The 15,868-nt window shown below is 32.8% G+C and overlaps 1 protein-coding gene across 1 annotated transcript; it reads right to left on the bottom strand.

The window, feature by feature from the left end:
- Positions 1-8,382: 8,382 nt before the first annotated feature.
- On the bottom strand, positions 8,383-9,066 carry LOC126888663 (uncharacterized). Its single transcript, XM_050657025.1, has one exon. The coding sequence runs from the start codon at positions 9,064-9,066 to the stop codon at positions 8,383-8,385; it is 684 nt and encodes a 227-aa protein (XP_050512982.1).
- Between the last annotated feature and the right edge of the window lie 6,802 nt (positions 9,067-15,868).

Raw genomic sequence — 15,868 nt, 5'->3', positions numbered from 1 at the left:
CAAAATTTACCTAAAAATGTAAATCATAAATAAATTTTCCTATTATTATCAAGTCTCCATAATCGTACTTAGCCATATACAAAAGTATGTGGTGGATTTCACAAATAATATGCAAAATATCTCGACAAATACTAACTTCTCGAAAAAGTACCAAGAGGCAAAGAAGTTTTTAAAGCATTGTGTTTAAGTAACGGTACTACAATAATAATCTCCATATATCTCCATAATCGTACTTAGCCATATACAAAAATATGTGGTGGATTTGACAAATAATATGCAAAATATCTCGACAAATGTTAACTTCTCGAAAAAGTACCAAGAGGCAAAGAAGTTTTTAAAGCATTGTGTTTAACTAATGGTACTACAATAATAATCAAATTGAAACGTACACAAAAGTTTGGGGGGTTTAAAGGAACCAAACCCCCATAAAATTTTTATGGGGTGTCTAAATTTTACTATAATTTTTTTTAAAGATACTACTGCCATAAGAATGCCACATGTTCATTTTCAATAAAAAATCTCCAATAGTTTTCGATATATTGGAAAAAATCGATTTTCATTTTGTAAATTCAAAGGGCTGTAACTTTTTTTATGTGCACATTTGTACTAAGGTAAGTTAGGTTCAATCAAACTATTTTTGGTCCCAGAATATGTGATTGAATTTATGACCTGTATTTTTGTTACACCCTGTATTATTCCATAAAACGACACTCAAACTGCAAGACGCAAGAGTCTAGCAGGCTTAGTCTTGTTCTTGCTCAAGTCTTGCACGGTCAGTCTTGGTCTTGGTCTTGCTAAAATAAGGCGGTCTTGGTCTTGGTCTTGGTCTTGCTAAAACGCAAGAACAAGACCAAGACTGCAAGAACAAGACCAAGACTGCAAGACCAAGACCGATTTTGGGCAACACTAAACGCAGATCGCAGACTAAATGGGGAACTCAATATGGCGGAACAACTCTTTGGTAGTATATTCTGTTCTATGTAAAGTATATAATTATAAAATTGTATTATATTATAAAAATATATATATAATTAATAACTTTAATAATTAATTAATAAGATATTACTGCCCGCCGCCATATTGTCTTCCCCGCAAGTGTCAAATAAAGTGGTCCCATTTAGTAAACACAAAAGCATCTCTTATGTCATATCCCCTCTCTCCCACATCACTGGTTGGAACAAACCTAATAACAATGGTTTTGAATCGTTGTCATGGAAACCAATATCGTCGTCATGGTAACCAATTTTATTAAGGGCCGGTTGTTCGAACGCTAATCAACAATGATCATTATCAAATATTTAATTACTGTCACCAAAACTGTCAATGTCAACTTTGTTTGGGTTGCTGAAAACATAATTAATCACAATTATGAGATTTATTATTAATTATGTTAATAATTATTGTTATATTAATTGATTATAGACTCCACAGACTTTTTAACAACCCAAACAAAGTTGACATCGACAGTAATTAATTATTTGATAATGATCATTGTTGATTAGCGTTCGAACAACCGGCCCTAAAAGTTTGGTTTTGACAACCTTGTCAAAAAACGTATTAATTTGTGTATTTTCAGTTCTAAAATAAAAATTGATATGACTCTATTATTGTGGCTTTTTTTCCGCATTCTTTCCCGCACTCACTGCTTGCCCGAACTCGGCTATTGCCTAGTTTGTGTCAACGGTAGTCTCATGCGGGAAAGTAAAACTTTTTGCACTAGTTAGGAGAATAACTGTTTTCTACGGCCAATAGTTTTAAAGTAATTTCTAACTGTTTATAAACTAAAAATACCAATAAATTTGCATTAGAATTTTCGACTAAAATAAATGATGTTTTGTCATTTTTTTTTTAATATATTTACGTCGGAAACATCAAAGAATACCCATGAATGATCACATAAATCACTTATTTTGTATTTGCTGTCTTTTTCTATAAATAACAAACGTTTGTTATAGGAAAAGAGAGCAAATACGAAATAAGTGATTGATGTGATCGTTCATGGGTAATCTTAATTTTTCCGACTGTATGTTAATAATACCTATAAGTCGTCTATCTTCATTTGGCACCCGTAGAATTGCCCAATTTTCATTATTTTCTGTCGATATTATTACCAACGTATTAAGGTGACACACGAGCGAAAAATATCATCAAGCCACAAATCCGCGTACTTACTGCCGCGTCTGTCACCCTCTTAATAAAGTTGTCAGATACTTGGATTATAAGCCCCGAAGAGGAACAGGGTCTTTTTTTGTTTCTTAAATGGAATATATAACATTCTGCTAAAATCATGTCAGCATGTTACTTTAGATTTAAAAAATGCATAATGTGAATTCGCACTTAGGTACATTTTATATTTCCGGAAACGGAAATTCTTTCCCACTTGATTGTCGTTTCTTAGAACATTTCGCTGGAAAAACACAGAGCCAGTCTTAAAAGGATTCGTAGAAAAATGCAATTTGGGCCATCACAAAGGCGAATGGTTGATAAGAGTGATCTAAGAGTCACATCATTTATAGAATGAAATATGCATTTTCTTGAGATGCACCTGCGGGAGCTTCTCGGCAGCCACAATTGGATTCCTACCGTCGCGTTATCCAATTCGAGGCAAAGGCAAGCGAAATGCAATTTTGGATTTTTGCTTGTTTTCAAGTGAGATTTCTTTGCATAATTTGACGATTCGAATGTAGAGAAAGTTCTAATTTACTCCATACGTTCAATATTGATTGGAAACAGATCGTTAAATAAAAAAACTTAATAAACTTGTAAACTATATTAATGCATTACAGACCAAGCGTCGCTTTTATTTATGAATCATTGAAAATTGTATATTTTTCATTAGACCATTACATTTTAGGCTCTAATAAACTGAATTATAATTTTTGGTCTATTATAAACTTTAAACAAATTTAGTGACTTTGTTTAAATTTACACATTTAATAATAACGTATGTTCCATAAGTTTTGGCACAAAATTCATTGGCTTTAATTTTAACAAAAACAAAATAATATCAAATTGCCTTTGGAAACAAAACCATGTTTACATTTTCTACTGTAAGTTAAGGTTTATTTATTTTGAAGTTTTGCTTTACAGTCCAAGTAATGAAGCTTAAAATAGGGCAAAACCTCGCAATTTTTACAGAATGGATCGATTTGCTTGAAAATTTGAGAATAAGTAGTGGATAGTCCAAGGATCAAGATCTATATCAAGCCGAGAGTCGCTTTTACCATGGGGGTGGTTGCCACCGCATCTCGGGGGTGCAAATTTTTTGTTATACTTTAATCGCAAAAGTTAGTAAAAACGTTTATTATAAGCAAAAATTGTTTTGTACATTTTTTGATAAAATTGATAGTTTTTGATTTATTCGCTATCGAAAGTGTTAGTTTTATATCGAAAAAATCAATGTTTTTAATAAGTTTTGTGCTAATAACTCAAAAAGTTTTCGTTTTATCAGAACAACTTGACTTAACAGAAATGTACCTTTTGAAAAAATAAACGAAACCAATTTTTAAATTTTCTTTAGAACCAATAGTTATTGAGCTATACTTTATTATAATATAATAGCCAAGAGCCAACATATTATGTTGGCTCTTCTTCGTTAAATGCTAAATATTGTAGTTCCAAAGTCAAAAGACGGGAAAACTATGCATTTTTCGAGGAAAACTGGTTCAAACTAATTTAAAGCACTTAAAACTATCTATCACCAGAAATAAAAAAAAGTCTCTAGCTCAAAAATTAAGTGACTTATGTATACTGAAAATAATGTCAGTCCCCATTTATTTCAGAGGAAAAGTGATCGCAAGCAACCCTCTAATCACTACCCTAATTAAAATTAGTCATTAGCTTTATTTGGTCTTTTTTACTTATGTATTATTAATAGGTTCTAGAAGTTTGACCGGCTTAGAATGATTAGTTTTTAAAAAAATTGTGTTAAAAGCGAATATGGATTTTTTGTAGTTTGGAAAAAATGGCTTTTTCTTCAGAATAGCAAGATTAACATTAGAGATACGAAAAAATGTTTAAATATAAAATTGTAGCTTATTTAATTACCAAGAACCTGGTATGCAAAGATTTTTTCTGCGGCAAAAATTGAGTGAGCTATTGACAATTAAATCTTGTAATAACGTACAAAAACCACCTTTATCAACCCTTTCACCTCTTTTCACCTCTTTTTGGGACTGAGGATTTTAAAAAGATTTAATATAAATAGGCTTATAGACCTTGTAAAAGCCTACAAAATCATATTTTTATTAAACTTTCTCAGATAAAAATAAAAAGTTACTGTTAAAAAATCAATATATTTTTTTGAAAAAAAAAATGTGTGAGTAATTTGTACGGACGTAAGAAGTTATACTTCTATTATATAACTTCAACGAAACTTAACAGTTACAATACCAAAAATTAACAATAATTAACCAAAACTTAACAATACCAAAAAAAATGAATATGAATCGTCCGGGATTTGAACCCGCGATCTGTCGATCTCTGGTCCAATGCTATACCAACCGTGCTATCAAGCCACGTGCTATTGACGTGTCGGATATAATTACTCATCACGGTGACAAATAGATCAAAGTGAAGTATAAAATTAGATATTTTATTATCTTACGCCCGAGGAAGACAAATCCAAAGACACAAAATTATAATAAATAATACATTTACTAAGAACGCTAATATATCCTTTTAATGACTTATTTGCGCTGATACATACATCATTTGAAAGATTAGCAACGAACTACATACTGTCTGTCTGCGCATGCGCCAGGGAATTATAAAATTTCACCCTCGATCGTAAAGAAGTATAACTTTAAAAAAGGAGAAATCCAATTGGAAGCATAATAATGTAAGTTAACGGTGTTATTGATCATTGGTATTATTAATTTTTATTTATTTATGTATTATAAATAGATTCTAGAAGTTTGACTGGCTTAGAATGATTAGTTTTTAAAAAACTGGAGTTAAAAGCGAAAAACGAATTTTTGTAGTTTGGTAAAAAACGCTATTTTCTTCAGAATAGAAAGATTAGCGTCAGAGATACGAAAAAATGTTTCGATATAAAATTATAGGTTATTTTTCCCAAGAACTTGGTTTGAAAAAAAAATTCTACTGCAAAAATTGAGTGAATCGTAATATCGAAAATCATTGATTTTTTCTATACAAAACTAACACTTCCGATAGCGACTAAATCGAAAACCTTGGACTTTCTAACTAGAAGAGAAGCATCGATTATTAGAAGACTCCGAATTAACCACACCAAACTTACCCATGGTTTCTTGATGTCCTCAGAAACTCGTCCAAATTGCCTCCATTGCAATGTTTTCCTGACTGTGAAACACCTCCTCACCGAATTTAACTCTTTCACCAACCTATATTACATCACTTGATATGAAACCTATTCTTAACGAAATGCTCAACAGCCCTACAGAGATCATGAAAACTATATCGTTTTTAAAAACCACTCAGCTATACAAGAAGATTTAGTACCATAGTCATTAGTTAAAATTATATAATTATTATAAATATGTTTTTCTTATTTAATTATGTATTTAATGCTAGTGTTCTTGTACCAATGGCCATAGTTGTCGAGGTACTTTATGTAAATAAAAAAATAAATAAATCGAAAACTATTAATTTTATCAAAAAAATGTATAGAACGGTTTTTGCTTAGAATGAATGTTTTTATCAAATTTTGTGGTCAAAATTTAATAAAAAAATTTCACCCCCGAGATGGGGTGGCAACCACCCCCATGGTAAAAGCGCCATTCGGAATCATATAGATTTTTATCCTTGGACTATCCACTACTTATTCTCAAATTTTCAAGCAAATCGATCCATTCTGTAAAAATTGCGAGGTGAAAAGCTTCGGTTCCTGGACTATTAAGATGTAGTATAAACTAGAATTAAGAAAGAATATTCACATGTTGGTTGGGCAGATGCTCAAAGCTGAAATCTATCGAATATTTCAGAATGAAAACAATTCACTCAGAACCATTTATAAAATAATAACGGTGCGCGTGCAGGGAATACCAATGCTGAATCTACCAAAATGTGGAAAACCACGTGCATTTACTACACAGAGGTCAGAGAGATTGGCGAGAGGAGAAAAAAATCAGCTTGGAATGGAAACTAGAAGATTGGCTCGTCAATGCAGATCTTCTAAAAGTACTATTTCACTGAAATTGTAGAGAAATAAAAAACGATAAACTCTATCGTAATCGGTAGTAATTGAAGACACAAGTGCATGAAGGGTCTATTAGACTAAGAGCCGCTATAGGTGAAATTTCTTAATCATTTTAGGCACGACGGGACCCTATAACTTAAATAGTAGAACCTAAAAGAAAACGTTTGAGCATTGTGCCGTCACTTTTCAGTGGCACATGCGTCTACAGTGGCGCATCAAACTTTCCACTTATGGACGGGATACATAAATTAAAAAATACCCTCCCTAATTATCAGAATTTAATTTTTTTTCATTTTTTTAAGTTCTATGTGATTAAGACATAAGATTAATCGTAATTTTAACCCACCACCCCCTTCTCCCTACCCCCACCATCAAAAACTTTATTTTTCGATTTTATTTTTTTTTTGGTAGTATGCAATCAATTTTAAAATTCCAAAAAATTCACAAGCATAGTTAAGGCTTTTATAAAACACATCTATTTTTATAGACCTGTAGGTTGAGTGTACATAACCTCAAAAAATTTTTTTAAATTTTTTCTTTGGAAAAAAGTATATAACTTTTTTTTGGGGATAGCTGCATATCTAATTTTTTCTTAGTCTTGTGTATTTTATCAAACACTATATTCCTAATTTTTTTCAGATTTTTCTGTAATGCCGGTCACCTTCAAAAATCCAAAAAACTGTTTTTTAAGGGGATTTTGGGGGTTTGAAGGTGTTTTTCTTATTTTTAAATATTCTAAAGGACTCAGTTACTTCAAGTTACATTTAACCTAAAAAAACAAAATTGATTTGATATATTATGAAGTCTATAAAATAGGGAAAATCCCCCAAAACCCCCCAAAAAACAGTTTTGCGGATTTTTGAAGGTGTTACGGTGTTACGGCCTTACGGAAAAATCTGAAAAAAAATAAAAATATAGTGTTTGTTAAAACACACAAGACTAAGAAAAAATTAGACCTGCAGCTGTTCCTCAAAAAAAGTTATACGCTTTTTGGAAAAAAAAAATTCCTTTTAATTTTTTGAGGTTATGTACACTCTACCTATGGGTCTATAAAAAATAGGCATGTTTTATAAAAGCCTGAGCTATGCGTGTGAATTTTTTGAAATTTTAAAATTGATTACATCCCACCAAAAAAAATAAAAACGAAAAATGAAGTTTTTGATGGTGGGGGCAGGGAGAAGGGGGTGGTAGGTTCAAATTACGCTGAATTCTATGTGATGGTCACATAGAAATTAAAAAAATAAAAACAATTTAATTCTGTTAGTAAGAGAGGGTAACTTTTAATTTATTTATCCCGTCCATAAGTGGAAAGTTTGATGCGCCACTGTCGACGCATGTGCCACTGAAAAGTGACGGCACAGTGTTCAAACGTTTTCTTTTAGGTTCTACTATTTAAGTTATAGGGTCCCATCGTGCCTAAAATGATTAAGAAATTTCACCTATAGCGGCTCTTAGTCTATATGTGACATTTTCAAGTTATTGAGAAAAATGAAGTTAAAGTTTTTATACTAGAACTTTTTTACTATAAGATCTAAATAGACTAAATTTATAGGATAGGTAGTCCTAAAACTAATATATTTATTAACAATATTAAAAAAAAAACAAAAAAAAACATTTATTATATATTTTTTATATATAAAAAGTGTACATAGATCTTTTATGCAGGTACATTTTAAAATTTACTGTGTACATAGATCCTTTACGCTCTAGTATCTTAGAAAATATTAATTTTAAAACGTGTTTGACTTGTTGGAGAGATTTATAGGTTCGAACAACTTACTTTTAACATAAATAAAATATTTTGAAAAAATTGTTACATAGACCCTTCTCATGCACTTGTGTCTTCAATTATAAAGGTTACAAATTACTACCTAAATTCAAATTTTCAAGGACATCGACCTCGGTTCTCAAAATTCTACGAGAAAATGGCCGTTGATTGGACTATTTGTTGTATGAAAAAATATTTTTTTACCGATCATAGTGCCTGCCCAGACTATGACATTTGTAATTTCTTGTGTGTTTTATTTATATTTTATGCCGAGAGAGAAACGTGAAAGTGTGACTTTTCTTATTAATTTATTTGACAACTTCTTAAAACAATATACTAATCGTAAAACTAAACTATATATGGTTTCCCACAACAACGTATCATATCTAGTGTATATATTAGATTCTAGTGTCCCAACATTCTCCAGACCCAGGAATCAGGCGGCAGTGAATTTATGTGGAGTCTTCAATGTTCTTCCATACCTTGACTTTTTACCCTTTTCTGACTTATCTTGTTCTGTTGATTCTTCTTTGTCTTTTCTTAAATTTTCTTGAATATCATTGATAGGTAGTTCAACTCTATATAGTCGTAGACATGGACGAACCAATACACCATTTTTTGTCTTAACTTTTGCGACCCTTTGGATGCCATCTTGCCCAGAATATACTTCAATGATTTTGCCCATGGGCCAGTTTATTCTTTTGACGTTGTCGGAACCAACCATTACTACATCACCAACCTTCACTGAATCTCCTCTTCTTTGACCATAATTTACTAGTTCCGCAAGGTATTCTTTCCTAAATCTGTCGCGTAACATTTGCCTTAAATTTTTAATATGACGAAACCTACCTTTAAAAAATTCTGAATCCACGATGTCTAAATCAACAACCTCATCGGAATTACCCTGTAATGGCTTTAAAAAACTTGATGGAGTTAAAACCTCAAACTCATCGACTTCAGAAACATAGGTAAGTGGTCTTTGATTTATCACCGACTCTATGTCGCATAACACTGTGTACAGCTCTACATAATGCAACGATGCTTTCCCCAGTTGTCGGCGCAAAAGTTCTTTTACTACTCTTACTAACCTCTCCCACAACTGGGGAAAGCATCGTTGCATTATGTAGAGCTGTACACAGTGTTATGCGACATAGAGTCGGTGATAAATCAAAGACCACTTACCTATGTTTCTGAAGTCGATGAGTTTGAGGTTTTAACCCCATCAAGTTTTTTAAGGCCATTACAGGGTAATTCCGATGAGGTTGTTGATTTAGACATCGTGGATTCAGAATTTTTTAAAGGTAGGTTTCGTCATATTCAAAATTTAAGGCAAATGTTACGCGACAGATTTAGGAAAGAATACCTTGCGGAACTAAGGTTCTGCATGTTTTACAATTAACCAGGGATGCCAATAATGTAATTTCTTGTGTGTTTTATTTATATTTTATGCCGAGAGAGAAACGTGAAAGTGTGACTTTTCTTATTAATTTATTTGACAACTTCTTAAAACAATATACTAATCGTAAAACTAAACTATATATGGTTTCCCACAACAACGTATCATATCTAGTGTATATATTAGATTCTAGTGTCCCAACAACATTTCTTTTATATTTGTGAACAGATCTGGCAGTTTCCATTCTTTCTTGTCTTGCTCGCCCTCTAAAAAGCACTAGTACACGAATTCGTTAAGCGTTTGATTTAACATAAACGATGCTTTCGTTTAAAAATAGTACACTTTGCCAATTTCCAACGTTTCAGTTTTAGTGTTAAAGTCACCAATTTACATCATCAATCTTAATCTTGTGCTGCCAGGATAACTCAAAATCCTGTGTAACTATCTTCTGCTATATAGGTCCTTGGGTACACGAACTCTTCTTCTTATGGTTTCAACTGAAATATTTACAACTATAGCTTCCAAATGCTGCAGATTTCAAATACATGATGATGCCATATAAGTTTGATTGTGCATAAGTCACGGCAGCCTCAATTGGATTCCCACCGGCGTGTTATCCAATTCGAGGCCAAGGCGAACGAAATGCAATTTTGGATCTTCGCTTGTTTTCAAGTGAGATTTCTTTGCATAATTTGACGATTCGAATTTAGGAAAAGTTGTAATTTATTCCATACGTTCAATACTGATCGGACAGTTAACACATCGTAAAATAGGAAATCTTATAACGAATTATATTATACGTGGATATTATTATACAAATAATTTTTCAAAGAATTTGGAACAATTATTTGAAAAGAACACGTTCGACCAATGTGTGCTTCCTATCATGACTTACAGCGTCGAAACATTATCGTTAATCCAGACCACAGCAACCAAACTTCTTCTTCTTCAGGTGCCATCTCCGCTACGGAGGTTGGCAATCATCATAGCTATTTTAATTTTTGATGCAGTAGCTCTAGATAGTTGTTTTGAGCTGCATCCAAACAATTCTCTCAGGTTCTTCAGCCATGAAATTCGTCTTCTACCGATGCTTCTTCTGCCATCTATCTTTCCCTGCATTATGAGTCGCAGGATGCCAAACTTCTCGCCCCGCATTACATGTCCGAGGTACTGTAGTTTTCTTTCTTTAATTGTAAGTTCAACTTCCTTCTCTTTACCTATTCTTCTCAGTACTTCATTGTTCATAACTCTATCTACCCAGGAAACCGTCATAATTCTTCTATACGTCCACATTTCAAAGGCGTTAAGTCGTCTCATTGTCTCTACATTTAACGTCCATGATTCCAGTCCATAGTATAGTACACTATATACGTAACATTTTGTTAGGCGTACTTTACGAGCTAATGTTAAATCTTTGCTACATAGGACGTTTTTTATTTTCATAAAATTAGAACGTGCTTTCTCGATTCTGACTTTGATTTCTGCAGTGTAGTCATTATTTTCGGTTATAAGTGTCCCTAGGTAAGTGTACTTTGTTACTCTTTCGATCTGCTGGCCCTCTACTATCAAGATTTCGTTAGTATTATGGTTGTTTTTACTAATTTTCATAAATTTCGTCTTTTTGATATTGAGAGAGAGTCCGTACTCCCTACTACACCTTACTATTTTACTGATGAGTAGGGAGCGGATTTTATGCTAAATGCATATTGCATGCATATTTCGCATATTTGAGAACTTTACTAAATTTCGCATATTTTTAAAGAAACATGCATATTTTGTGCCTATTTAAAAACATTTAAGTCCAAAAAGATTTTTTAATTCGACACAAAATATTTCCCCGCACAGGATATCGTATCTATTAATTCGAGAACTACCTGAAGAGGATGGCTCATTCACTGCCTTTCATTGTTCTTAGAAAATACCCGATCTTTACACAATGTACTTATGGTGCTTATAGTAACCCGTCATAAAATGATTGTAGGATGTTAAAGTGATGAAGGATGGTTTACCCGGAAATCTGAATTTTAGTTACTTTTATTATATTTAGTAGGTACCTATATTTCTGGTGATTCTTTTAAATCCTCTAATGTTAAGAGAATTTACACCTTTAACCATAGTTTTACGATTTTCTAACGGAAATTAACAAGTTATTTTAAATACGCTCCAATTACTTCTATTGATGTTGAAAGGAGTTTTTCAAGTTATAAAAATATTGTATCTAATCAAAGAATATGTTTCGTCGTAAAGAATTTGGAAAAACACATTGTAGTGAATTATAATCGAAGATAATAATATATTTATAGTGATATTGTTGTTTTATTTTAAATAGGTAAATATTGGTAGCAGTTTTTGTAAAAACTGTGAATAAATTGCATATATTATAAAAAAATGCTTTTATTTGAAAGATAATAAATAAGATTGCCGCCCTCCTATAAAAACCTCTTAGAATAGAATAGAACAGAAAATTTGTGGTTTTTTGAAATGCGCATTTTTTGAATTTTTGTGCATATCTTGCGCATATATCGTAATTTTTTACCGCATATATATGCGCATATTTCATCAAAATTGATCGCATATAAATCCGCTCCCTACTCATGAGTCTTTGCAGGTCTTGTAAATTATCGGCTATTATTACTGTATCATCTGCATATATGATGTTGTTAACTAAGACTCCATTTACTCTTATGCCGACTGTTTCATCTTCCAGAGTTTCTCGCATTACCTCTTTAGAATAAGCGTTAAATAATAGAGGTGATATGAATTTCGTGCAGTTATGTCGTTTTCGTACATAAGACTAATATTTATTAAAAATAAAATAAAAATTTTATTTTTAATTCAGTTGCAATGCAAGGCAAAACAATCTTACTTTTCAATTAGAATACGGAGCGCAGTCCAGTCCCTTGAATCGCGATTTTCGGCTCTTATTGGAGTCTCATCGGAAAAAACGTAGGCTTGTTCTCCATATCCCAATTGATCCGTACTGAGAGGTTTTCCTACCCATTGCAACTGAAGTGAAAATATTAGGTGACTAGCGTCGTCTGGCAATTAAAAGATGAAGTTTTCGATCCTAATAGCATTATTAATAATATTTAGAAAATATTAAATTATTACTAAAAAATTTTTAAATCGAAAACTTATTGGTCCATTTCTTTGGTAACACCTCCAAGGCTTCTAAAATTTGCAAGCCAAATGGATTCTGAAGCGAAGAAGACAAGAGGGAATTTAAAAAACTTACAATTCACGACCCCGTCTGTTCAGCTGGTAAATTCCAACAGAAAATGGACATAGTTACTCGAAGGAGTAAAGACCAATATAAAAATAAAATAAAAATTTTATTTTTAATTCAGTTGCAATGCGAAGGCAAAACAATCTTACTTTTTAATTAGAATACGAAGCGCAGTCCAGTCCCTTGAATCGCGATTTTCGGCTCTTATTGGAGCCTCATCGGAAAGAACGTAGGCTTGTTCTCCATATCCCAATTGATCCGTACTGAGAGGTTTTCCCACCCATTGCAACTGAAGTGAAAATATTAGGTGACTAGCGTCATCTGGCAATTAAAAGATGAAGTTTTCGATCCTAATAGCATTATTAATAATATTTAGAAAATATTAAAATATTACTAAAAGATTTTTAAATCGAAAACTTATTGGTCCATTTCCTTGGTAACACCTCCAAGGCTTCTAAAATTTGCAAGCCAAATGGATGCTGAAGCGAAGAAGACAAGAGGGAATTCAAAAAACTTACAATTCACGACCCCTTCACGACCCAACTTCATCTAATATTTATTATTTCTGAATATAAAATCACATACTATCATTAAAATACCATCCTTTTTAAAACTATAGGTACTTGCTGAAAAGTCATACTGGTTTGTTTAACCCACGAGTAGTCGCGCCGTTAGATATAATCTCACATTTTACCTTTTTTCGCGATAACTTGATGAAAAATTTTGCAGTTTTAAACAAATTTGGTAAGTGCTTCGAGGAAGGGTGTAGTGATGCGTAGGTATTTTTTTTCTTCTTCTTTTTGTGGAATGTATGGCTTTGGGGAGAGCCAATTAGCTTTAATAATTGTTAGAAATGATATTTCTAACATAGCAAGGAAATAAAAATACTATAAAATAATAATTTGTTGTAAATTCTTATTTAAATTCGTATTGTGAGATGAAATCTAACACGCGACTATTCACGTTACCGAAGTGAGCGCGACTACTCCCGGGTTAAACAATTATACCTACAAAACTCCAGTTACCATAAGTATACCACTTCCCACGGAAACAAGGGAAACCATTTAACGACAAAAAGAAATCGGATAAAAATGCATGAAGTGCAAATGAAATGAACTCGGGGTGTCTCTTTAAGGGAAAAACAACCCTTAGCTGTCCGTTCTGTAGTCAGCTACGGGAATATAATGTGGATATAAAATAAGTGGAGCATTTGGAATTCGCATGTGGCGGTTTTCGTATTTTCAGCAAAAAGCTGACACTCTCATTTGGAACTTTATGGAAAGTTTTTAAAGGGCGTTTTAAGCATTGATTATTCTGCGAACAAATGGAGGAATATTGGGTCAAACGCATTTTTATTTTTCTTTAAAGAATTCAATTCAGTTCCAAACTCGCTCTTAGAATATTTTTTTATCCTTCCGAATTAATAAAAGTACATTATTAAACTGAAATATAATAAAATAAAAGTACTCTACTAAATTATAAATACTAAGGACTGTTAAGTAGTGAAAAATGTCTTATCTGGGTCATATAGTGAGAAGAAATTGAAATTGAATAAATACTACAACTGATCCTTAAAAGCAAAATAGCGGGCAGTTTATGAAGAAAATAAATTTTTTGGTTAAAAACCATTCGTGAAATGACTCAGATGTCAAATTCTGGACAATAATTGTATTCCATGTTGCAGAAGAATCGAGAAGCCTTCGCAATGGTGATCGCCAATGTCGAATAATTCTTACATGGCACGTGAAGAAGAAGACACAACTAAAATATTACTTCCTGATTAATTATCTGCAGTCTGTATGAAACAGGTAGAGAAAGAAACTAATCCGATTTTTTGTGTGTCAAATACTGAAATATCTCAGTATTGGTGCTCGTAAGTAGTTGTTGTGTAAAACTCAGATGAAAAGTAGCAACATATAAAAATACATATAACTATGTTCAACAATCAACATCCGTTGATGATCAAATTAATTAACATTCACGTGTTGACCATCGACAAGCTAACAACATGAAGCGAAGTGCTAATTAATTTCGAATTTCCTTATCGTCTTTTTGTTCTCAGTCACAATGTGATAAGGAAACGAGGTTTTAACGTGTTTATTATTATAAAAGTCCAAGTTAAATCTAATTATATTGGTTTAATTTCGAATAAATTAATGAAAATCCAAGGAAATCAGGTGAGCTCCTTTATCTTTCCCCCTTTCCAATCTGCGAAAGGGTCTGTAAGTACTCTTGATATTGTGTTGTAGTTTTGGTATTCAAGACTACACACATCATGAACAACTCTCAACCAACCATATCTACAGCAAACAACTCCACTTCCAACCGAAAATCTTATGTCGCTGCCGCACTCTCCAGGCCTCTTCCCCCTTCATTCCCGAAACGGGAACAAGCAATTGTGATGCACTCCATTCCAATTACTATTTTATTTGAATTCATTAAAGCGATTGGTGAAATAGTCCAATCAAAAAATATTTTTTTTGCGTCTCGAATATCGAATAATCGAATATGCATTTTCCTCACATCGACAGAAATCGTTGATCAACTTCTGAAAAGTACTTTCCACGTCACAATTAATTCCACCGTCGCGCGTCGTACTTATCCGCAGGCTTATTTCTCCGGCCAAAAGAATTCTCATTTCAAATGTATGTCCTTACATCCAGCATTCACTAATCGAACAGCACTTAAAATATATTGGCTTACAGCTAATCGTACCTGTTACTTTTGTAAAATGTGGAACAACGGATGATCAATATGCACATATCATGAGTTTTCGTAGGGTTACATTTGTTCTTCCCGACAAGGAGGACTTTGAAGTGCAATCTTCACTGCTAATAAACCATGAAAATGCTTCATCAAGAATATTTTTATCCACCGACAGGTTGAAGTGTTTTCTTTGTAAACTTACGGGACATACTGCGGAGTCTTGCCCTGAAGTCCCCAGTGAAATAGACCATAAAATTATTTCAGCTAATGCTCCTACCAATTATTTACTTTCAGCTGACTTCCTAACTTCAGCAAAAGAACTACCATCTTCAGAAACTGAGTCCATCTCCGCTAACGACACACCTACCTCGGCTACCATTACGGATCTAACTATCCCTCCTTCAACTAATACTGAGCCCATTTTGACAGTAGGACAAAAAAGAGGACACCCTACTGACAGTCTACTTGATACTCCTACCATGCTCTCTCCTTCCATTACTCCGGAGCAATCAATTTCTCAAGACCCTTCGATATTCATGATGCCACCAAAACAGGCCAAAAAAGGCCAAATCTAATCCTCAACCGAATTATTCA

The sequence above is a fragment of the Diabrotica virgifera genome, chromosome 7 (assembly GCF_917563875.1).
Source record: "Diabrotica virgifera virgifera chromosome 7, PGI_DIABVI_V3a".
NCBI classification, from domain to species: Eukaryota; Metazoa; Arthropoda; class Insecta; order Coleoptera; family Chrysomelidae; genus Diabrotica; species Diabrotica virgifera.
This window is presented reverse-complemented; position numbering and strand designations above follow the sequence as displayed.